At 23.0% G+C, this 25,718-nt stretch overlaps 9 protein-coding genes across 9 annotated transcripts; 6 read left to right on the top strand and 3 right to left on the bottom strand.

Annotated features, from left to right (window-relative positions):
* Positions 1-373: 373 nt before the first annotated feature.
* On the bottom strand, positions 374-6,253 carry PY17X_1310100 (conserved Plasmodium protein, unknown function; the record flags this gene model as incomplete). Its single annotated transcript, XM_022957018.1, has 1 exon — positions 374-6,253. The coding sequence occupies one exon, from the start codon at positions 6,251-6,253 to the stop codon at positions 374-376; it is 5,880 nt and encodes a 1,959-aa protein (XP_022813504.1).
* A 2,176-nt stretch (positions 6,254-8,429) lies between these two features.
* PY17X_1310000 (tRNA import protein tRIP, putative) lies at positions 8,430-9,917 on the top strand (the record flags this gene model as incomplete). Its single annotated transcript, XM_725859.1, has 2 exons — positions 8,430-8,558; positions 8,835-9,917. 2 exons carry the CDS (start codon positions 8,430-8,432, stop codon positions 9,915-9,917), a joined length of 1,212 nt encoding a protein of 403 aa, XP_730952.1.
* An 879-nt stretch (positions 9,918-10,796) lies between these two features.
* Positions 10,797-13,565, top strand: PY17X_1309900 (GTP-binding protein EngB; the record flags this gene model as incomplete). Its single annotated transcript, XM_725860.2, has 1 exon — positions 10,797-13,565. The coding sequence occupies one exon, from the start codon at positions 10,797-10,799 to the stop codon at positions 13,563-13,565; it is 2,769 nt and encodes a 922-aa protein (XP_730953.2).
* A 978-nt stretch (positions 13,566-14,543) lies between these two features.
* Positions 14,544-15,427, top strand: PY17X_1309800 (replication factor A protein 3, putative; the record flags this gene model as incomplete). Its single annotated transcript, XM_022957017.1, has 5 exons — positions 14,544-14,563; positions 14,681-14,787; positions 14,885-14,961; positions 15,095-15,155; positions 15,363-15,427. The coding sequence occupies 5 exons, from the start codon at positions 14,544-14,546 to the stop codon at positions 15,425-15,427; spliced, it is 330 nt and encodes a 109-aa protein (XP_022813503.1).
* A 933-nt stretch (positions 15,428-16,360) lies between these two features.
* PY17X_1309700 (ADP-ribosylation factor) lies at positions 16,361-17,057 on the top strand (the record flags this gene model as incomplete). The annotated part of the gene is made up of 2 exons (XM_722450.1): positions 16,361-16,780; positions 16,920-17,057. 2 exons carry the CDS (start codon positions 16,361-16,363, stop codon positions 17,055-17,057), a joined length of 558 nt encoding a protein of 185 aa, XP_727543.1.
* A 322-nt stretch (positions 17,058-17,379) lies between these two features.
* PY17X_1309600 (RNA polymerase II transcription factor B subunit 5, putative) lies at positions 17,380-17,583 on the bottom strand (the record flags this gene model as incomplete). Its single annotated transcript, XM_022957016.1, has 1 exon — positions 17,380-17,583. The coding sequence occupies one exon, from the start codon at positions 17,581-17,583 to the stop codon at positions 17,380-17,382; it is 204 nt and encodes a 67-aa protein (XP_022813502.1).
* An 829-nt stretch (positions 17,584-18,412) lies between these two features.
* Positions 18,413-19,433, top strand: PY17X_1309500 (vacuolar protein sorting-associated protein 60, putative; the record flags this gene model as incomplete). Its single annotated transcript, XM_022957015.1, has 3 exons — positions 18,413-18,417; positions 18,546-18,589; positions 18,805-19,433. The coding sequence occupies 3 exons, from the start codon at positions 18,413-18,415 to the stop codon at positions 19,431-19,433; spliced, it is 678 nt and encodes a 225-aa protein (XP_022813501.1).
* A 616-nt stretch (positions 19,434-20,049) lies between these two features.
* Positions 20,050-21,405, bottom strand: PY17X_1309400 (uncharacterized protein; the record flags this gene model as incomplete). Its single annotated transcript, XM_723933.1, has 1 exon — positions 20,050-21,405. One exon carries the CDS (start codon positions 21,403-21,405, stop codon positions 20,050-20,052), a length of 1,356 nt encoding a protein of 451 aa, XP_729026.1.
* Positions 21,406-23,787: 2,382 nt separating this feature from the next.
* PY17X_1309300 (acid cluster protein 33 homologue, putative) lies at positions 23,788-25,713 on the top strand (the record flags this gene model as incomplete). The annotated part of the gene is made up of 1 exon (XM_723934.1): positions 23,788-25,713. The coding sequence occupies one exon, from the start codon at positions 23,788-23,790 to the stop codon at positions 25,711-25,713; it is 1,926 nt and encodes a 641-aa protein (XP_729027.1).
* Between the last annotated feature and the right edge of the window lie 5 nt (positions 25,714-25,718).

The raw sequence follows: 25,718 nt of genomic DNA, 5'->3' as shown, positions 1-25,718 counted from the left end.
AAAATTGTTTATATTCGGACAAAAAACAAATTATATATTTTTTTTAATGTATAGTATTTGTATTTACGTCCTTCTATATGAACTCATGTGTATATGAGCTATATGTGTTTCCCAAAAAATCTAGCATGTTACGTATAGACAAATTATTAAAAAATAAATTTCAAATTATTACATATATTCCAAGCTTTAAATTTTTATTTTATGGCTAAATTATGTCTACCATTTTATAATTACTTTTTTTTTTCATATTTCTTGTTGATTTTCAGAATAGTTATTTATATCCCACTGTTTTCATTTAGTATTAATGATATAAGTGATTGTTTTTCATAGTATATACTTTTCGTAATGGTCATCGTTATGCATTATATATGATTTACTCATTATCTGAAATAAATAAATCATTTAAATTAATGGGTGTATCATTATCTGTTTCCCTACATGACTCTTTATCAAGGGTATTATTTGGGTGGTTAATATGTTGACTATTTTTTATTGTATCTTGATTATTATATGCTATCATATTATTTTTATATGTCAAACTTTTATTATATTCAACTTTTTCCTCGTTACGAGGTTCTTTAAAGAATAAGGTTTTGTATAAAGCATTAAAATTAAAAAGATATCCGTTTTTTTTATTTTTTAATAGTATACTATCATATATTAAAAAATTATTATTTAATTTAAATTTATAAAGATTATTATTTTGTTTCAATATAAATGTGTTCATTTGGGGTATTATATGTTCTTTAGTGTCATTATTTCCTTTTTTTTTTTTAATTTGCCATTTATATGGCGTGCCAGATTTTACTCGCTTTAGCATACAAATGCTCATATTAAAAGCATCATTACAATCAATATTATCTTTATGGGTGCTAGTATTCCTCATTCTTCGTTTACTTATGCTAGTTCTCCTACCACTACTGCTTATGAAACCTTTGTTTTTATATAAACCATTATGTGTTGATTTGATGATTTGATAGTAATGTTCATGTTTATCATTATGTTCCATGAAGTTGTCACTCTTATCGATAAATTTGCAAACATTGTCCTTTAAAGATTTTTCAGAATCATTACGTACTAAATTGATATTATCTGCTTTTATGTAATCATCATTTCCATTTTGTATATTTTGTTTTTCCTTTATATGTATTAAATCATTAGATGTATCCTTTGGTATATTATGAATGTTTTTAGAATTATCTTGGTCATATTTATATTCCTTCAATGATTCTTTATTCATATCACTAATTTTATTGGATGTATGATTAATATTATTACTTACAAGATTATTAAAAGTTATAGGCTTTTGATCTTTAGAAAAATATTCGATTTCTTTTTTAGTTTTCTCAATTTCAGAACGTAATAGTTGAAAAATCGATTTTAAATTATCATTACATGAATAAGTGGCCATAATTTTTTGAGCTAAAAATCCAATTTCATTAAGATCGTTCATATAATTACTATTTCGTTCATTTATATGATCATTCGAAATATCATTGTTATTTGTATAAATTTCTTGTTTTGGGTTCTTTATCATTGCATCAATTTGATCATCATTATACTTTTGATCCTTTCTTAATTTATTTTTTTTACAAAGCAAATTATAGAATGAATTTTTTCCTCCATCTATATTTGAGCTATTAGACGGGATTGTATCATTTTCATCATTGTCTTTATTTTCATTAGGACATGTTTTTTGAATTTTTGCCTCCGTATTTGTAGTTTCACTTCTTTTATTATAATATAAATAAAAAGGGTTATTTTCAAAAAGGTGCGCTTGTGTATTGTTGTGTTCATTTCTTTTTTTATGTTTTTTATAATCTTCAATATGATCATCAGACAATTTTTTATTTTCCAGATTTTCGTTATAAATTGAAACAGCAACATTACTATGGGCATTATTTTTATTTTTCTCCCCATGTACAATATTTTGTGTAAAATTCGTTTTTATTTCTTCATTTTTTTTCTTAACAAATTGATCTAAATTGATTAGTTGAATTTTCTCCTTATTTTTAGTTTTTCCATTTTTTAAATTAGTCATAATATATGTTTCATTTTGAATAGATATATTATCATCTTCATTATTATTATCATATGCACTATTGCTACTTCCACAATTTGTATCATTTTTTATTTTCGAAATTTTGTTTCTTGTGTTCATTCCATTTTTATGTACATTGGAATTACCATAAAATGCTTCGCAAATAGGGTATGTTCGGGATATATTATTTTTTATATTTTCATTTAATTGGTCTTTATTTAGTTTTGTGTTTTTCGGATTTATTACATCATGGGTCTTTTTTTGTTTCGATTTTTCGTTACCATTAAAAGAGGAAGAATAACAATCTAAATTTTGTTCATCATTATATTTAGAGTTATTATTAATTAAGTTATAATTTTCGTATATATCAGAATATTTTTTTTTTTCGGATTGGTTATGAATTTTGTTTATTTGGTTTTGATTTGTACAATTATGATTTTCATCTTCATTACTTTCAGAACATGTATTTGAATATGTATGTTTTTGTTCTTTTGCAATATTTAATTTGATATATTTAATATCATCCATAGAATAATTATAATTAAGGGTTTTGTCTGCATTTCTCATATTACAACTCGTATTCAAAATATTTATAAACTTTGAGCTTTTATTTTTAACAATATTGTCAAAAAGGCTCACTTTATGTTTATCAGTTTTGCATTCTTTTCTTTTATTTTTTTTAATTTTATTATTATCTTCGCCGAATTGTTCATGGATTTCTAACACATCCATTTTTTTATTATTAATTAGTGGTATTTTTTTGTTGTTGCAGTTGTTTTCATAACTGATGTGGTACTGCTTCATATTCTTCGCAGTTTTATTATTATTTATACGATTAATAATATGATTGGTATTCCCATCCATATGTACACAATCTATGTCATTACTATCGTCAGAGTTATCAATAGCATTGTCTTCTTCATTTCTATGATTGTTCAAGTCATCATCATTTTCATTTATGCAATTTCTGATATTTTCATAATTTGTTCGATCATGTTTTATTCCAGGATATTTTGTTGAATTATTATTATCATTATCCGTATGATTTCTACCATTAACTTTATTTAAATTTTTATAATTTTGTACTAAAACATTTTGATTATTGTTGTGTATTTTCATCAAATATTTAATATCATTATGGCAATTTTCGTTCATATTTTCAGTTTGGTCTTCATGATATTCGCCTATATTTATTTCTCTTTTATTTTCAGTGTGTGTTTTTTCGCTAGATTGTTTCGTATTTTGCTTTTCTCTATTTTTTTTTCGATTTATGTCGGTGGGATAATTTCCTTTATCAATGTTAATTAAGTTTTCGGTGTTTTGGTTTATACCTACAATTTTAACGTGATCATTTCTTTGATTTTCTTGTTTTATAATTTTATTTTTATTTTTTTGACATTTGTCTTTATTCTTTTTTTTTTCATCACTATAATTACTAGTGTTGTTACTATGCATATTTTGTAATTTTTGATCAGTACGTATCTTCGAATATTTATGGGTATGATTATCAGTATCATTAAAGTAATTGCTATTTTTACTTTTTTCAGAATATGATTCGTTACTACTATTGTCATTGCAACAAGAATCGCTATTAAGGTTATATTTTTTTTTCGTCGATTTAACATAATTTTCATTAAAATTATTACTTTCATTATCTTTATTATTGCAAATATTTCTAAGGTTATGAGGATCCTTAGAAGTTATGTATTCATCAATGCATGGTTTTAAATGTGTTTTTTTTATTTTCATATTTTGTGAATAACTATCGTTAATAGAATTGTTACGTGAAAACATATTTTCGGTGTTACTGTTTTTATTTCTTAAAATACGTTTATTATCACAGTTTATATTCTTCATATTTTTGCAATTATGAAGATCTTTTAATTTATTTTTTGAACCTGACAAATAATTGGTCGAAGTATCAGATGATGTAGCATAATACGAAGAATTAATATCATTTGGTAATTCTTCACCTATTTGTATTTTTTCCAGATTTTCAAAATCTTCACGCTTTTCCTTATTATCGTTTCCGTTTCCTATTTCATTTCTTTTTCCCTTTTTCTTTTCATTGTGTTCGACTGCCGAAGAAGGTATTCCTTTAAGAATAACGGGTGGGCGATAATGTTCTTCGTTTATTATTCCTTTTTTATAGCAATTTTCATTATTTCTCATCGTATTTTTATTATTAATATACATATTTTGATATTGGTTAATTGATTCTAGTTTTAATTTATTTACTGAGTATGTATTATAATTACCATTTTGTATGTTTTGTATTTCCGGTTCAACCTTAAGTGTATTTGAAAATCTCATTGATATGTCTGATTTTCCATTAACATTTGAAAAATTTACATTTTTTCCGTCGAAGTTACCATTCTTATCATCTACACAGTTGTTTATATAGTTTTCCATGTTATTATGATTATTATTTATGTAATTGGTGATGTTATGATGATTATCAAAATTGTCGGTGCGCATTGAATTCGCATAATTAACTGGTGAATTAGGTTGATCATCATCATGGGCTATTTCGATATGGTTTTTTTTTACATAATAGCACAAATTAAATGGGTTATTTTCTTTCATTTTTAAATTGCTATCCTTTTTAGATATATTTAATTGTGTTTGATTAAATTTTATTTCTTCATTCAATAAATTTATATAAGTATTATTTTTATAATCTTCGTTATCTAAAAATTTTAAATTTTCACAAGAATTACCATTTGATTTATTTTTGAATTTTTCTGTTAAATCTTTTTCACTCCGTTTATCTTTATAATAAATATCATTAAAACTATATTCTGATATCCCACTTCCCTTTTTATTTTCATTGTTATGCATTGATTGTTTTTCCATAATATCTCTATAATAAGAATCTTCGTCAAATGAATGTTTTATATTATGATTGTAATTTTTATTATTATTCAAGGTGGTGTTATTGATATAGTTAGATGGGTTCCTGGCACTACCAATATTACTAATATTGCCAACTTTATCCTCATTAGTATTATCCTCGATTTTATCATTTTTTATACCTTTGCTGTCATATGAATATTTGTTTTTTCTTTTATTTTCTAGAAAGGTTAAAATACCTCGATTCATATGATTACTTTTATTAATATTCATGTTATTAAAAACGTTATATATTTTATTTCGATTAGAATTAGTTATAGTTTCTCTATTAATGTTGGTATTGCTAAAATTATAATTGTCTTTATTTTCACCATTATCTAAACATAGTTCATCTTTGTCTCGTAATATTATTTTAGTTTCGCTTTCCTTAATATAATCGTCATTTTTATTTGACACACTCCCCTTATACACTGGATATTCTCTGTTTGATATGCTGTTATTATGATTATTGTTATTATATGGATTGGCACTTTCATAACAATCGTCAATATCATAGCAGCCGACAATGTCAAAATAATTTCCCTTATAATTGTCAGCTTGATTACTGGTGTAATAATCTCGAATATGGAGAATTGAACTATTGCTATTTATATGGTTATTGTCATATGCATTATTTTGTTTTTTGTTGTTGTTTTCTAAATTATTATTTTTGCTAGATGGAGTGGAACTACTAATATCATCATCATCATCATCATTAATTTTTTGGAATATTCTATCATAATCATTTGCTATGTTTTTGATTCCTTTATTTGTGTTTTTAATTAAATTTTTATAATGATTATTTATCATATTAATAATTAGATCATTAGCTTCACTAATATCTTCTTCAATGTCTTTATTATATTTATATTCATTTTTAATATGTTTTTTTGGTAATATAACATCATTTATTTCATCAAAATGTCTATTTATGTTATAACTTGAACTTTTTTCATAATCCATGAGTTTATTTTGATATGAATATTCTGGTATTGATTTGTTGTGATTATAGTCGTAATTACTATTTGGCTGTACATCAATTTTATTTTTGTTCCAATCAAAATTGTTGGTTTTTTCCTTATGCATCCTACCAGAATAATGGATATATTTGTCATCTCCATATCTTTTTGGTATATTGAATTCATTCAAATACTTATTTTCAATGTACTGTATACCATTTTTTATATTCGACTTTTCATAATTATTTTGATATGCTTCACTACTATAGCTTCTATCATCTTTTGAGTTTAAAATACTCACTAAACTGTTGTTAGTTATGATATCATCTTTCAAGCTATCTATATCAACACATTTGTGCATTTTCCTTTATAAAACTGTAATTTATTCATATCTTAAATTGTAGAATTAAAACGTACAAAAAAGAAAGTGAACCAATAGGTGCAAAGCTGTTTATTCGATGCACATATACATATTTAATTATACGTTTACATGTGTGCATATATGTACTTTTTGTTCGAATATATTATTACATGTTTACACATTAATAAATGTGTACATGCATACATATATAGTGTTTAATAAACAGGAAAAGAATAAAATATAATACCATATATGTATACCCTTTGAATAAAGTCAAAAATTAGAATACAAAAAAAAATAATTAATAAATAAAAAATGAAATAAATAACGAAGGATACACTTTTTATACCTCTGTGTATATATATTGTGATGAAACCTTCGCATATATATTATTAAAATAAATCAAAAAGTTTATAATTTTTCTGCAATTTAAATTTGTTATATATATATGATTATAAATAAAAATAATCATTACTTATTTTTCTCTATTTTAATAATGGCGGTTTGTAATTTATATGATAGTATAATCGTGATACATAAAAAAAAATTAATAAAATTATGTAGATATATTCATCACTATAGAAATATTTATGTCAATAAAAATAATTATGTTAGCAGAATATTGTTCCTTTATATAGAACTAGTTAATAATAATGTATATTTAAATATTTGTAAAATTGTTATACGCTTTATAAAAAATAAGAAAACGTAATATATATATATATAATATATTATGCATATACGAATTATGAAAAACGGTATTTCAAAACTTATATTAACATGCAAAAAATATGATCACATATTTTTTAAAAGTATATTATTAATGTTCATTAGAATTAAAAAAAAATTATTAAAAAATGTTTTTAATAAAGGTATATAGTAATTTTAATTAAACACTTCTAAGATATTCTTTATTCAAATGTGAAAAAATTAAACAGAAGGAAATTAACTAAGTTTTATTAATATTATTATCATCAATATTTTATTAGCTATTTTTCTTATGCATAAATCATATTACAAATTTTTTTGAGGTCTTATGAAAGTATTGCAGGAAATTAATGTTACATAGGTTTGGGGAATAGTGGAAATTATAAATGGAATAAAATAGAGATACTTTTAAAAAAGACGAATTGTTCTCATATAATACTGAAAGATATTCAGTATGATATTAGCCATAACAAAGTTGTTCTTTCTTTTTTTTTATGTAAATGATGATGAATATGAACAAAAAAGTGAAAAGTAGAATATGTGTTTGATGTATGGAATGAATATGTGTTATATTTATTTCCTTGAATAGAGCAAATAATAAAGTGTTGTAATTTTATTTTATGTAAACTTATTTCTGTGTGAGAATTAAATTAAAAATCGGAATTTAATTTGTTTAATTATGTGCTATTGTATACTTTTTATTATTTTCTATATTTGCCAATGTTATTATGTATTATGTAGAATTTATGCATTTGTATCCATATAAATAATTCATCGAAATATCCTATGATATATAAATTGTATAACTAAATGGAAACTGTTGACAAATTTAACGGCAGGAATAAATTATGTATATGTATATATATATTTTTTTTGTGAGCATCTATATATTTGTTCACGTATCATTGTTATTTTAAAAAATTGTATATATATCCATATCCTATTTTGCATAAAGGAATATATATTTTTTCCCATTTTTTTTAATTAATAATAAAATATAATAATTTTTTTACAAAGTTAATAAATTTTCCCTCAATTTTGGTAAAAATAAATAGCAACTTTTAAGGTTATATTTTAATTATATATAAATCCCAATTAAAAAAAATAATTTTTATATACCTATAACTACATGTATAGTAATAAGAAAAAGCAAAAATATTAGGATATATGACAAAAAAATATATCTTAAAATAATGTAAGTTTTATTTAAATAAAAACATATATAAGAAGTAACTTTTAATATATTTTATGAACAAATATACCATCATCATATAATCTCATCGATTTGTCGAATACATATGTTATTTTTTTCAAACAAACTTATAAAATATAACGAAAATTGAAAAAACAGGAATAGTACAATTTTTTGTGATAACAAAAAAAAGTAATTAAGAATTTACACACATATATATAATATTCGATATTATATGCCCCCAACTTTTTTAATAAAATATATTTGTTGAAAAGAATGTGTACTTTAAACTTGGTTGAGGATGATATTAAATCAGATATATTGAAATTGGCTCTTGATTTTATTAAAACTAATATAGTAGAAAATGATGATAACGTTGTTTTTCCAGAGATAAAATATGGCCAGGTAAAATAATTACCCTTATGCATTAATTTTATATGTTAATACATTTTGTGGACATATGCTTCACAATATAATTATGCATAAAGCTGTTAAAATTATATGTTTAAATAAAAATATTAATAATACTAATAATTTATTTTTTCTAATGATAGCTGATTTTAAAAAATATACAGTTCTTAATGATGCATATGTACAATTTTTAATTACATTGTTCCAAAATATTTTTTTTTGTGTTCATACTTAAAAATTTTGCGAATTTTTAATTTTTTTTTTTTATAGAAAATATCCTATGAACATAACAACAAAACATATAAAGAATTTTTTTGTTCTCTTTATGCTATAATCGACACTTATAATTGCTACAGTCAATTTTTTTGTGAAGATGAAGACAAAGTAAGCGAGAGTGAAGAATTTATTTTTAATTTAGCTAGCGACAAGTTTAAATTAAAGCCACTTGATATGAAGCATTTGAATGATATATTAAGAGAAAGATCCTATATTGTCTCGGATAAACATGCATCTATAGTAGATATATTTTATTTCTGTTGTGTTTATAAAATATTAAAACCAATGACAGCAAAGGAAAGAGTAGAATATTATCATATTTGTAGGTGGTATATACATCTTCAAGAAACATTGATATGTGACTTTGTTAAATTACACAAACTAGATATACGAAGTGGTGTTGAAAGCTTGCTAAATAATAGAACCGTAACATGCACAGATGAAAAAGTAAGCAATGAGCAAGTGAGTCCAAAGAAAGATAAACCTAATAAAAAAAATGCAGATTCAAAAGATAATAATGGAAAAAATAAAAAGAAAAATAATAATGCAGAAAATAAAGATGCAGAAGAGTCCAGAAGTTTAGACGATATATCGAGATTAAATATTGTTGTTGGATATGTAGAAAGTGTAGAAATTCACTCAGGAGCTGACACATTGTATTGTTTAAAAGTAAATGTAGGTGAAGACCAATTAAGAGATATATGCAGTGGTTTACGAAATAAAAAAAATCCAGAAGATTTATTAAATAAATATGTTTTAGTTTTAGCAAATTTAAAAGAAAAATCATTAAGAGGACGAAAAAGTTTTGGTATGATTTTATGTGGGTCCTTTGAAGAAAGAGTAGAATTACTTACTCCACCACCTGGTGTTAAAATTGGAGAAAGAATTACATTCGAAAATATGAATACAAATAGTTTACCTGATAAAACGTTAAGCTCTGTTAAAGAGAAAAATGCATTCTTTCTTATTCAACCAAATTTACTTATAAACAATGGAGTTGCCTTTTATAAAAATAACAAATGGTTATCATCGCAAGGAGAAATCACATGTGCCATAGAACAAGGAACAATATCATAATTTTTACACGTGAAATAGCATGTATATGTATATATATAATTAAACCATTTAGGTATAATTCTAAATATGTTAGTTGAAAAACGATATTATTTAGCTTTGTATAATATCCGACAACTTGCAGAGAAATAGGGAATTATTAGGATTATGCATATTTTCACATATACTCATATGCATGTGAAAAAGAAATATAAATTCATTATTTACATGGAAAATATATTTTTTTTTATCTTTTTTTTTACGTTTGATAAACTTTTTTAAATTATGTCATGTTTATTGAATAATCATCCATTACTTTGACAAATGCTATTTATAAGTGTTATATTTGTATATATTTTTTTCCCTTGATTAAAACAACTTAAATACTGAAAAAAATACACATTAATTATAAATACTTTTAATATTGTGGCTTAATCTGGTACTATTTTGATTAAAAAATAGTAAAATGCGCAATTCGTAAGGATTCTATTTAAAAGCATGTGCAATGTAGGCGATTTTCCCAATTTTCGCCAACAAGATAAAAAAAAATATTAATTTTGGATATTTATTTTATGGTTAACAATTCTCAAAAATATATATAATATAAAAAAAAATGTATCTGCATATATAACGTTATATGATATATGTATGTTTCTATTTTTTAAAAAATGTTGACAATAAATTACTATAATTAATTTTTCAGAAATAATAATTTTTTTTAAGTTTCTTTTTACTTTTTTTCTATGCAATATTTATCTCAAAACAATTTGCACAACATAAACTATCTATATTAGCATTACCTATGCATAAATACCAAATGGATGGCATACGTATTTAGGCCGTTTGAAAAAGCATGGCTTGTTAATAAGATAAAATATTTGTGAAAGGAAAAAACGTGAGAAAATGCATTCGATTAGTCGCCTTATTCGAAAATATTCGAGTGTTAGCAGCAAAATGAGTATGGAAAATTCTAAAAAAAATGTCAATATAATAAAAGAGGAAATATGCGATAATTACATAATGAGTAGAAGACAAAGGGAAAAGGGAATGAAATTAGATTTAAAAATATACGAAAATTTACGAAGGAAAATGTTAGGAAAACCATTGAATAAATTACAAAGAAAATATATGAATGAAAAACGGCCAAATTTTGCTCCTGTATTTTTGGATCAGTTAAAGCCTAGAATGGTTTTGTACAAAGTAGCTATAAAAGTAAATGAATTACCATTACCTAAATATCCAGAAATTGCATTTATAGGAAGATCAAATTCTGGTAAATCGACGCTTATTAATGAATTATGTGGAAGAAGTAATAAAGCAAAGGTTAGTAAAATGCCAGGATGCACAAAACAAATTCATTTTTATAAAATAGGAAAACCTTGTTTGTTGTGTTTAGTTGATTTACCAGGATATGGATTTGCTCATAGTAAAGAAGAATTAAGATTACAATGGAATGAATTCACATTATTTTATTTAAAAAATCGAACAAACTTAAAAAAAGTTTTTGTATTAATTGATTGTAGAATAGGGTTAAAAACAAGTGATAAAGAATTATTTCATTTTTTTGATAGATACAACATTAAATATCAAATTGTTTTAAGCAAATGTGATTTATTAAACACAAAGGATTTGGCAATTAAAATTCAAATTATGAATGAAGAAATAGTACATTTTAAAAATTTGGAAAAAAATATTATTTCACTAAGCTCATTAAAAAGACAAAATTTGAATGAACTAAGAAATGAAATTGCTAAATATCAGTTAAATAAAACTATTATTAAAAATAACATTGTCATGAAAATAAATGATTTAATTGAACAAAAAAAATTGAAAAAATTAAAAAATTTGAAAGGTATGGATTCATCACATATAACAGAGGGAAATGGGAATGATAACAAAAGTTTTCACTCAATAGAAAATGAAGAAAATGTCTATGATGAAGAGATATTAGAAAAAAACAAAAAAAAAGAAAACAGAATGAAAGATATCCTAATAAGTGATGATACAATTTTTGAAGCAGTAAATCGATGGAAAATATCTGATAATAATATAGATGATACAAATTTTAATAAATATATGAATTTTTATACTAGAAACTTAATAAATTCAGTACAAGAACATTTTTTAAATAAATGCCGAAAATTATATAATGAAAAAGATTTAAAAATTATAGATAACATTATAGAGAATTTAGAGGGTGATAATAATCACAGTGATACAAGTGTAACGCGCGAACATAATAAGCATTTAGAAAATAAAGAAAAGGAGGAGAAAAAAATGATTTACATAAATTCAGAAGACAAATTTAAAAGAGAGTCTACATATATGAAAAAAAAAACTCAAAAAAAAGTTCATAACTTAGAACTGACAATAAATTATGAAAATGTTATCAAAAATGAAGCCCTTAACTTGGATTTACAAAATAAAGAAACAACAGTTAATTTTGAAAATTTTAATATAAGTTGTGAAAATGAAACAAGTGTTGATAAAAATGTATATAATAATAGCACACATAATGAATATTGTTTAGATGAATCAGATATGAAGTTGGAAAAAAAACATGATTTATATATAGAGAAAGAGAATGAAAAATCAACGGAATACGAAGTATATGATAATAGTAATAGTTTCAAAATAGAAAATAACCAAATAAATATTGAAAATGATTTGTTCAATAGTAGCTTGCTATTTTTTGATGAAAACAAAAGTAACGAGTCGGAATATGTATATTCAAAAAATGTTGAAATGGGAGATTTATTTGAAAATAATAATTGTAACAATAATTATAATAAAGGGGGTAAAGATCATTTTAAAAATTTTGATTATTCAAAAATAAAAAATGATACATTATTAGAAGAAGATGAAACATATAGTAAAGAAGATTATATGAGTGGTTTAAAGATGGGTAAGGTCAAAAAAAATATGTATAATAACCCATTAAATGATTATACATTTAACATAAATGATAAAAATACTTATAATATATATGAAAAAAGTAAATCAGAGGCGTACAAAATTTACATGGGGCAACAGCTAGAAAATTTTCATAATGATCAAAACTCGAATTCATCAAAGGAAATGAAAAGGACAAATAATTTGAACATGAAAAATAATGATTTGAACGAGTATGATGGAACAAATACAAATAAAGACTTGATTGTAAGTAAAAATGAAGAAGACATTTATATAAGGAAACATTATATAGGGTTAAAAACGAGGAATAAAATTATAAGGGGAACTAAAAAATTAAAACTATTTGGAAAAAACCGAACAAAAGAAATTGTAAATGTTCCCATAGACTTAGCCACAGATTATTTCAAACTAAATAATAATTCCGAATTCTATGATAAGAAAAATAAAAAAAACAATTGGAATTATATTAATTCAAAGTATAATAAGTGGCTAAAAAAAATGGGTGGTAAAAATATATCTTCTGAGATTGTAGGATCTGTTAGAAAGGAAGATGTGATGAGAAGATATGCACAAAAACAGGAAGGAAAATATTCAAAAGAAAAAAATAAATTGTTAATACAGAAAAAAAAATTAGGAATGATAACAAAACCTCCTAGCCACCACAAAAAAGGCAAATATTCTAAAAATTACAACATATCTGATGAACAAAAAATGTTTGATAGAGATGCCTTCTTCAAATATCGAGACGTTCAAAAGTGAAACTATATTAGAATATAATAAGATGCACTTTATTTCACACTTCGCATTAATATATGAGTAGTAATGGACATATAAATATTATTTTCAAATACTTTTTAATATCATTCACTTTTTTTCTTTTAGTATGAAGAAAAGTAAAAAATAATTAAATATTTATTATATGGGATGCATTCCTTCAATTTTTATTTTATATTCTTATGAAGATAGCATTTTATTAATATTATTAAGTATCTATCATACATATATATATATATAAGCGTGGTATGTGTATATATATATTATGTGTGTGTTGTGGAAATTTAGCTTTTCCTTTTTTTTTCGTGTAGATTTAAAATAATTAATTTGTATCCTTTTTAGTAATTATTTAATTTATGCTATATTTATACACATCGTAAAAAATAGCATCACGCATTTTAGTGAATATATATTTGGCTTATATAACTTTTTTTATATTTCTTTACTTTTTTATTTTTACGAATTTGTCTTTTTAAAAAACCTTGACATTGTTTTAATCAGTTTTGTAAAAAAAAATGTATGAAGCGGAATGCATATATATAAAAAAAAAAATTTTAGCTATAAGTTAAATATTAATACAGGAAATAAAAAAGCCTTATAATAAATTAAAATAATACATATGTGTTATATATTCCCCTTATATATATAAATCATTGTTAATTTTTTATAAAATTATTATTTTCAATATATTCGAATTTTTATATTATATTTTATTTTATTTAATATTTTTACGTGAACAAATTAAGCATATTTATTATTATGAAGCTTATAAAATCTTATAATCATAAATATTTAAATTAAATTACACATAGTAAATTTCTTATTAATGCAAATACGAATTTTGTGATATCGCATAAGATAATATCATAGAGATTAATACTTAAGAAAAAAGAAAGTGTAATTACTTACTAATATTATATATATTCCCATCCTCAAATCATTGGCGTATTCCTTCTTTTAACAATGGAACAATTCATAGCTCCGTAAGTAAAATATTAACAAAAGAAAAAAAGGAAAAAAGAAGATGCATTACAAGCAACAAATATATATTTGCTCGTAAATATTTTTCATTTTATGTACTTTCTTTTTGAAACTGTTAGAAGAGTCAATAAAAAACACCTAAGCAAATTTTATAGCAAAAATGTGCGAATAATTGGAAAGGTCTTAAAAAAGGATGGAAATGAATTAACTTTGTTAGCATGTGACAGTAATGAAGAAAAAGTGGAATAAAATACTGGAGTAAAATATATCCATGCACAATATTTATACATATTTTCTTTGTATATGGGTTTTAACATTTATAGATGAAGAAATAAAATGCATTTTAACTGATAACCAAGTGGAGGAACCATTAGATCAATATGTAGAAGTTTTAGGAAAGGTTAAAACTAAAAACTAAATTTATTGACAATTTTTTATTAGAAGAATGATGAATTAATATGTATATATATACACACGTGTGTGTATACATGGCTATATAAATATATGCATATAAATTCTTTTATATTCTTTAGGTAAATGAAGATGACACAATAAGTGATATTGTGTACGTCCAAAATGGAGGTTCCTCAATAAGTTAGTGAAAAATATAAAATAAATAAGTTTAATAATGTTTTTCGTTTTTTTATCATTATAGTACATCAAATTTTAAAACAAAAATGAATTTCATAAATAGAAATATTTCTTAGTGTACGCTTTTAATAGTGATTTGTTTACATATTTATTCCTGATACTTAAAAGTGTAATTTATATATTTATGATTTTTTGACTTTATTATAACAGATTTAAATGAAATAAATAATTTAGTAAATCTAACATTCTTAGAAGAACTAGAAGGAGTATTTTAATTCATAACGTGAAAATCCAGAGTTCCTTAAAGACACATTAATAACAATACAATTAATACTTTTCATTTTATTATTTCTTTAATTTTTTTAAAATAATTTATTTCATTATTTATTTATATTATATTTTTATAGCAATATTTTCATCATTCTTGCTATAGCGTTTTTCATATCCGGAGTTTTATTATCATTTTTAATTTTTATCCCTATATGGGTTTTCCCCTTTTTCATAACATCGAAAATAGTTTGTAACATAAAACATATATATTTATATTATTTCTTCAATATATATGTAAATAAATAAATATGTATAAGGAATAAAAATGCATATGTATAAGGAATAAAAATGCATATATATAAGGAATAAAAATAAATATGTATGCGCAAAAATTATGACGTTCTGAGAAATTATAATGTATTGGTAAAGCATATTTATTCGCATTTATTTATATACTTTTAAATAAAATAGGAAAAAGGGAAACTACGGTATATTGAAGTATGCAATAAAATACGATTTAATTCATTTTATATTTATAATATTATTTTGTTTTATATTATTTCACTTTAAATATGCAAAGTTTTCAAAGGATTTATTTGCACATTGCTTCATTATAAGGTACTGCTGAATATTATTGTGCATGTGTATTTTTTAAAAACATTACGAGAGGGAAAAATATATGCAATTTCCTATCAGTGCTAATTTGTTAAATTTTTAGAGAAAGAAAATGATACTCAAGAGATAATTGCTTTGTTTCTATACTTGCTTTATCATTCAACGTGCTAAGATAAATGCATAAATAAAATAAATATATTTGCTTTGATTGCGTATATAATTTTTTACAAGATATGGATGTAAAAGTATAGTCATGAACTTATCAAGTATAAGAATACACATATATGGTATATGAATAATTTATATTTAGGCATAAGATAAAAATGGTCCTACTGAAAATTTTGAAAAAAATAAAGGATAAACAAAGAAATTTGAGATTAATAATATTAGGACTAGATAATGCAGGAAAAACAACAATAGTTAAAAGATTATTAGGAGAAGATATTTATAAAGTACACCCAACTTTTGGTTTTACAATTGAAACGTTGCATTTTAATAATTATTTTATTAATATATGGGATATAGGGGGGCAAAAATGTATCAGGCATTATTGGAAAAATTATTATGAAAATGTTGATGGAATTATTTATGTCATTGATAGTACTGATTTATTTAGATTACAGTTATGCTCATATGAACTAAAACAAATTTTAAAGGAGGAAAGGTTATATGGATGCTCCCTTCTTATTTTATCAAATAAAATTGATGTCGATAGTTCTCTAAATGTCAGCAAAATTGCAGAGGTATACAAAAATTAATGTTATTTTACCTATGTAATAAATTACTTGCTGTGAATATGGATTAGCGAATTAATTAACTTATACACACATATATGCACATGCATATGATATACATCATTTCATAACTTTATTTTATTTACAGGTTTTGAAATTACACGAAATGAATATTGATAGACATTGGTGTATAAATGAATGCAGCGCATTTTCAGGAAAAGGATTATTAAAATCTTTTATGTGGCTAGTTGATGATATAACATGTAGAATTCGTAATAATACATAATTTTATCGTCATAATTATTATCGGAGCTACTATAGTTATTCTTATTCTATAATTAATGTTGCCGTTATTCATTTATTTAGTATTTGGGTTAAATTTATTTCATTTTTTAAAATAAATAAAAAAATACAAAATACATGAAAATTTGTTTATATATCGACGCATGCGCTATACATATTCAATATGAATAAACGAAAAAAATTAAATGATTTTTTTTAAGTATGCATAATGTAAATATAAAGTATTTAATTAGTTTTTTTTTACACACAATAACTATTTAACATTTATTTGTTGCATTATCGCTATCAAAAAAAAAAAATTCTAGCTAATCTTCAGTTTCATGCTTTTCTGAATACTCTAATTGTCTTATTACTTCTTTTTCTAAAAAGTCATATACGTTTTCTTTACATAAGCATACGGTGTCACTGATTTTTTCAATCAAAAAATTTTTATTTTCATTTAAGAGTAAAATTATTTGCATTGTTGGTTCATCACATTTAACTAATACTCCTTTTATAGCTGTAACCATCTTCCACTTATTTTTGGATTAATGAAATGCTATTGGTTTTTGATATAGCAATGCATGTATATATAATAAAGTTGGTTAAATTTAGAGTATAATAAAACTCTTTTCACTTTTTTAATTGTTACTAAAAAAAGAAACAAAAGTATGGAAAAGAAAAAAACGGATGATATATGACGAGAAAGGACGTATGTAATTATAAAGAAATTAGCTCCAAAAATATATGTTTTTTATTTTGTAGGTTTCAGCCGTAATATATATAATTTTTGTTGTAAAACTTTATTTGTTTAAACTAAAAATTTACTTGTAACTATTTATTTAGTCGCGCAATGAAATTATTTTTAATTGCCATGTGATACAATAAGAGAATTTGTATATCAAAGTATATAAATATATTATATACATATATTATATAAATACTTGAGATGGTACAAATGGCATAAAGCATAATATTTGATAAATTAAATAATAATATAATTATGAATATGACATAATAAATTTTTTTTTAAAATTAAATAATTTTCAAATAAAAAAATGTAGTACTGTATGTATGTATAATTTTACACGGGTAAAAAATGCAAAAATAAAAAATATAAAACCGTGAATTATTTATGTGTTATATATGTATATAATGGATGATGTGATATTTTTCAAGAATTAAACAAATTTGTAATTAAAATAAACATAATAATTATAATTTAGGAAGATAATGGAATAAAAAATACTCGATATTCATTTCATTATTAATGTTATTTACTACATATATATTTTTTTTTAAGTTAATTTACTGATATATAATGTGAACAAAGCTGGATTATTTTTAAAATAGCAGACAATGAAGTAATAAAATACAAAAATGGAAAAGCCAAATTATATGACACATTTATAATCATATTTGTGAAAATAATATAAAAATTTATTTGCTTGCAATATGTAAAATATGTTTATTGATTTTTATTTTTTTGTAGATTTTTTAAGTCTAAAAAGGACAAAACTTTGGATGAAGCTTATGGTACTAATTTTAAAATTTGCAAAGTATTTTATATGACTTATGTAACTATATAGACCACTACAAACATGTTGTATATGCATATTCTCTTATTTACATTCATTTGAAATTATGACATGGATAATTAGTGTATTCATTTTATATATGTTAATTTTTATGCTACATATTATGTTGTACTCATTTTTTGTTATTTTGATCGTTTAATGCGTATTGTTTAGGAAGCCTAGAACAAAGCGTAAAGAGTATCGACGTGAACATCGATCGATATAATAAAGAACTAAATATTATAAAACAAAAAATTGAAGAGGAAAAAAAGAAAGTTCCAGTTAATCAACATGTGATAAACAATTTGCGAAACAAAGCTGCAGTTATAATAAAGAGAAAAAAAACATATGAGAATAATAAAGAAAATACTCTTGGAATTCAATTTAATATCGATCAAATAAAATACGCAAATGAAAATATTCAAATGTCTATTGATACTTGTAAAGCTTTAGAAAAGACAAGTAAAGTGTTGAAAAAAAATATTAAAAAAGTTAATATTAATAAGATAGAAAAATTACAAGATGATTTGTATGATTGTATGGAAGATGCAAAAGAAATAGGAGAAATTTTATCTTCAACTTATGATATACCTATAAATTTAGATGAAGATGAAATCGATGCAGAATTGTCATTAATAGAAGATAATATATTAGATGAAAATGTCGAAGAAAACATAACAAACTATTTAGAAAATAATGAAGAAGAAATGACCCAAGAAAAAACAATCACTGAAAATGATACCGAGAACCTTAAAAATAATACAAAACTTACTGAACAGTGTTGCACACAAAAGGAAGGATAAGCATGTATCAACACGAAATTGAGAATAATTATATGAATAAAACATTGAGAGAAAACATGAGAATAAATTTATTGTCAAATATGAAGGTTGCATATATGTACGTGCATGTATTTACTTCCTGACATGTTTAAAATTGTTTAGTTAATAATCTATCTCAGGATTTTTTTCGTATTTTTTTTGTATGTAATTATTTTTGTATCCATATTTAATAAGTAAAATATATAATTATATTAGAAATATATTTTACATTTATGTTTTATAAATAATTTGAATAATTCTAAAGGGTATGAAAGGATTTAATATGGTTAATTTATATCCATAGAAATTATATATTCATACCGTGAGTATATTATTTATGTACATTTTTTATGTGCACATCATATCAGATTGAATTTATTGAACAAAGTTATCAAATTTTATCATAATAACATATATATGCATGTATAATGGTTAAACATATATGCAAAATTAAAATAAGATAGTATTAATTGGGTTTAAAAAAAGAAAAAAAAAAGTATGATTGCATGGAAATGCAGGTAGCTATTGGTATAACATAAATTACTCATCGATATTTACGAAATTGCAGACAACTCGTTTTTGCTTTTTGTTTTATTTTTTAAGTTTTGGATGGCTTATACTTACTGTCTTGTTCCGGCGCACACATGAATGGCCAATAATCATGTATACATTTTTCAAAAACATCATTTATATATTTATGAGTATTATTAGCACAAGGTTTATATTGATATAATGATGTGTATGTATTATTATATATACATTTATTTTTTGCAGTATCATTAATTGATGGTGTTTTTAAATAATTAAAAACATCATGATTAGGTAAAAAGTGCTTACTATTAAAGTAGCCACATTGATTGCTCATGTTGTAAGCTCTTATTTCTGAGCAAGCAATGTGGTGGCAATTATACATGTCGATATTTGCTCTTGCAAAATCAAAAGCATGAATAAGTTCGTGTGTTAATATATATTTTAATTTATAAAAATTAGTAATGTTATTTGCACAAAGCCATATAGTATTACTTATAGGATTATAACCACCTGTATAATTGGATGTTTTTTTTTTTTGTGTATATGGATCATTATTATTATTTAAGGACGTTGATGACAATTCAGAGCATGAACAATTATTTTTCTGATAATTATATTTGCTGTTAATCAATTTATCATTAACTTTATAATCAGATAGAAATAAGTCACTAACCTTTTGAAAAATGTTTTTTTTTTTATATTTATTATTTGGGCAATTTATATATATTATATTTATTGGATGGTTCATTGCTGACAATGAATCGATTAACAGTTTTACTTTATAATTATTTCGTACAAAATACATAAACATTTGTAATTTTAGTTTATTAAATAGAGTTATATCATCATTATAATGTATATTAAGGTTGTTTTCTTTTGTATTTGTATTAATTCCCTTGGAATTGAGTTTAATTTTGTCCACTAAATTTAGATCTATATTATTATTTCCCTTACCAGCAATGTTATCCTGATTATTTTCACTAAAGGATGAAAATTTTTTATTATTATCTATTTCTTTATCCTTAGTTGAGGATACAATTTGATCAGTATTAATTGGGTTTGTTGTTTTCTCGCCATCTTTTCTGCTACTTTCTGTGGTTATATTTTCTTCGTGCTCATTAGATGTATGGTTTTTGTAGTGACGAAGAAATTTTTCATTTTTTTGTATAATTGATTTGAAATTATTATTTATATTATAATTTATAATAAATAAATCGTTGTAATTAGGCCAATTACATACATCTTTATACTTAAGCGAATACTGTATTAAGGATAGCATATCATTAAATTGCCCTTTTTCTGTTCTATTACTTAAAAGAAACTTTTCTACATTTTTTCTTAAATCACCATTTTTAATTTTATTATCTACATTTTGAATATATTTTTTTATTTTTTCCACTAAATTTTGTAGTTCATCCATCATATAGCATTGCTAAAAAAAATATATACACATTAGGTATATACAAGAAAGTGTTTATTTTAGCATGCTAGCAAAATTGTTTGGAAATTATAACATGTTTTTTTTTTCTGAATATGTATAATGAAGCATTTTCCATGAACGTATAAATAACTACATTGGGTGAAATATGTTTAAATAAAAATATGGCATTAAATTTTATATCTTTTTTTCTCCCATGAATTATATGTGTACAAAAATTATGAAAAAAAAAAGTTTATATTATGCCAATTATCCATGCATAATATTCCATACATTTTTATAAAATTTTTTGATTATATTCAAAATGTACCAATAAATATATATATGTCATTACAAAATATAGAGCATCATAAAAGTGAAAAAAAAAACGATTTATATGATGTACTTTATATTGCTTTTTTTTACAATTACTAATTTGAGTTTCAGTAAAATGCTTATGTGAATGAAAAAAAGGAAAACATGTAACAGTTATAGCACAGAAAGTAACTAGACATTTCTATAAAGATAAAAAAGTATATTTTGGATATTCATACAATTCTTTATTACGATATATAAATAATTTTTAATTCAATTATTTTAAACAATTTGAGTTATGCCCATATATATTTTTGATTATATGATTGTTACAGCTGATGACCTCAGAATGATCTGAAGAGTATTTTTATTGAAAATTTACGATGCATATTTTACAACGAATAAAGGGAAAAAACGAATTATTATATCATAATAGTATAAAAATAAGCAACCATATTTTCCTCTACATATATAACAGTTTATATAAGATTAACTCGTGCGCATGCTATTATACAATAATATACAGTTAGCCTCTTATAAAAAAAATGAGTAATGTCTCACAACTATAGCAAATAAAAATAATGTCAGGATATTACATTTATCCAAGTTTACCTTTTCCTCCATAAATAATATATATATATATATATATTATGGCATAAATTTACTCACTATAGCAATTAAAACGATTTTCCACTCGAATTTGTACGATAACTCTTTATGAAACAAATAATTTTATAAATATCACATTCTTATGCATGATTTAAAAATTATATATATGATAAATTTGATAAATCTTCTATGCATATTATTTTTTATTTATGTACAGACAAATCATAACTTAATGTATAATGACAATTTTTGTCCTATTTTATGATGGAAATTTGAAACGCTGCTAATTGTGTTATTTATTATTTTTTTAAATCAAAAAATTAAAAGAGTGAAAATATAAAAAATGAATTGATGATTAATAATTGTGTTTTGAAGTGCAAATGATGGAAAGAAGTCTATATGCACCATTTTAGAAGATATATAACAAATTAAGTATATGTTTTTCTTTTTTTTTCCTTTTTTTCCATTTTTTTTTAAATAAATGCCAAAAAATATATAAAATAAAAAAATATAATAAACTAGCTGAAAAGGATATCTTCACATTTAACATAGAAATTTATTTGTTTATGCATTATTTTATTTATTTTTTTTTTAATGCGGAAATATAAAATCGAATAACTTTATACATAATTTAGGGGTTATATTTACATATAATATTTATATATATATTGTTATTTGATGGGGGGAAATTACTATATATATACATTTTTTTTAATTACATATAATTTAATTTAAAAAAATATTATTATAAGAGGGGAATAACGTATATCAATACGCATTTTTCCGTAGTTGACATACACATATTAATTGAAGAACGCATATGCTATATATAGTGATGTTTTCTTATGTTTTTTTAATAGACAAATGAGTAAGTTTATGCATATGTATACAAACATTAAAGAGGGTAATACTGATTTGAAGTTTGTATAAGATTTATGATTTTTATTATTCACGCATTTTGAAAAAATTTCAGAAGGGTAAATATGGTTACAAATTTAATATATTTCACTTGAAGGAAAATATCAGACATATAATACTATTTGTTACAATGTATTGAAGAGTATTAAATGATATTTGGCGAAATAAGCATGATTGTGTGTATATATATTTACTATTTTTGTCGTAATTCTTTATATTGACATTCATGATAAAAATTTCCTTTACGTAATATATGTATAGGATATTTTTAGTGCCCCGAGAAATTTATTACGAAGAAGCATGCACATTCGCATATATATGTGAAGAGAAACAGCTGTTGAATTTGTTTTTATTTTTTATGTACTAATTTTGTTTTTGATCAGCTACTCAATTAGCTATAGATATACATTTTATCATATCCTCGTAACCCTTTATATTTGTAGCATATAGTGTTTGGTTTTATTCGACACTATTTTTTTTCTCGTAATAATATATTTTAACTGCCGATTAATTTATTAAATACAAAATAAAGTAGAACAAAGCAAAATGGAGCTAGATAAATTATCTATGCATGAAGCTTACAAAGAGTTTTGCTCAAAACACCCTTTAAAAAAATTATCCATGCCCAAAAGCGATTTAGTATGGTCTTATTATGATATTAATAGTAGGAATGAACATGTGATAATATTTTTGCATGGAATATGTGGGACTGCAGGGTGTTATTTTTATCAGTTAGAAAAATTATCAAATTTAGGTTTTCGAGTAATTTCATTGCAATACCCATGCTATAATTATTTACAAGATTGGATAAAAAATATGTGTAATATATTAGAATATTTAAATATAAAAAAGGCTCATTTTTTTGCAGCAGATTTAGGAGGGTATTTAATTCAATTATATGCAAAATTATATCCTTCAAAAATCGGTTCATTAATTTTATGCAATTCATATAGACAAACAGAAGGTTTTGCTGCAATTGCATCGATAAGAAGTATATATGGGAAATTATATACATTTTTACCTCATGTATTATTAAAAAAAATAATAATAGAAGATTATATATATGGTGATTGTAGATACACTGATTTAAAAGAAAAAAATTCTTTAGAATTTATGAGTAATGAAATTGATTTAATATCTGCATCAGATTTAGGAGGCAGAATTAGTTTACAACTATCATCAGAAATCGTCGATTCAATATATGCCAATGATAAATGTTTAACAGTAATGCAAACGTTAAATAATATGTATCCAGATAGTATAAATGATGATATGAAAAAAGCTTACCCTAATGCAAAACATGCAATTATGAAATCAGGTGGTCCATTTCCTTATTTAAGTAGATATGACGAAGTAAACATGTATATTTTAATTCACCTTAAAAATAATATTAACGATGAATTTGTTAAAGAGCGGATTGCAAATATGAGCTATATTGAAAGAGAAAAAAGTTGTGATGATATTATAAATCACTATTTAGGGAACAAAACAAAATCATCAAATCGCAAGGAAGATAACAACAAAAAGAATCGTTACAACGATAGTAATAATAATACTGATGCGAATAATTATAGTAGCTATAACAATGACACATTGGGGGATACCAAGGTATCTTACCATAATTATTCAAACGATGAGCAATGTTCTAATAAGGCTACTCATGGTAATAATAATAATAATAATCGCAATGATAACAATAAAAGTACTTATTTCTATAATGAATGGAGAATTAAAGATGATACTAATGACCCTAAATTGACATATGAGAATAAATATGCAATATCAACTGAAAAAAGTTATGAGCAAAAAAAAGTACCAGAAAAAATAGGAGATGATATGCATAGTGGTACAAAAGATGGAATGAAGGATGGTATAAAAAATTATTATAGATACAAAAATGAAGAAAGTGATTTAAATTCACACAAATATGACAGTTATAATTGTGACAATTTTAGTAGAAAGGATACTGTAACTAGCGAAGAAATACTAGAAGCAAACGAAGATAATAATTGTTCATATGAGAATCATTATGAAAATGAAAAGAGTTACAATATTTATAAAAATAGCCACTATGCTAATAACGAATATAATAGTGATAATGATCAGATAAATGAGTACAATATTAATAATAATAATTCAAATTATAAAAATAATGATAATATAACATATTCAAAAAAAAATATATATGAAGAAAATTTCAATAAAAGCAATTTAGATATAGTGGATTTTATAGATGATAAACATGGAAATATATCAAAAAAATCGAATATAAATTCGAAAGACCCACACTTTAATACTGGTTATAACAATAATAGAAGCACAACATATGAAGATTCACGATATTATAATGATAATGAATATACATATACAAGTAATGAAAATTTTAACGATTCCAGTCAAAAGGTTTCGAATTTAGAAAATTATTATAATAGGGTATATGCTAAAAACAATTATGCTTTTCACCATTTATAGGAGAA

The sequence above is a fragment of the Plasmodium yoelii genome (genome assembly GCF_900002385.2).
Source record: "Plasmodium yoelii strain 17X genome assembly, chromosome: 13".
Lineage (NCBI taxonomy): Eukaryota > Apicomplexa > Aconoidasida > Haemosporida > Plasmodiidae > Plasmodium > Plasmodium yoelii.
This window is presented reverse-complemented; position numbering and strand designations above follow the sequence as displayed.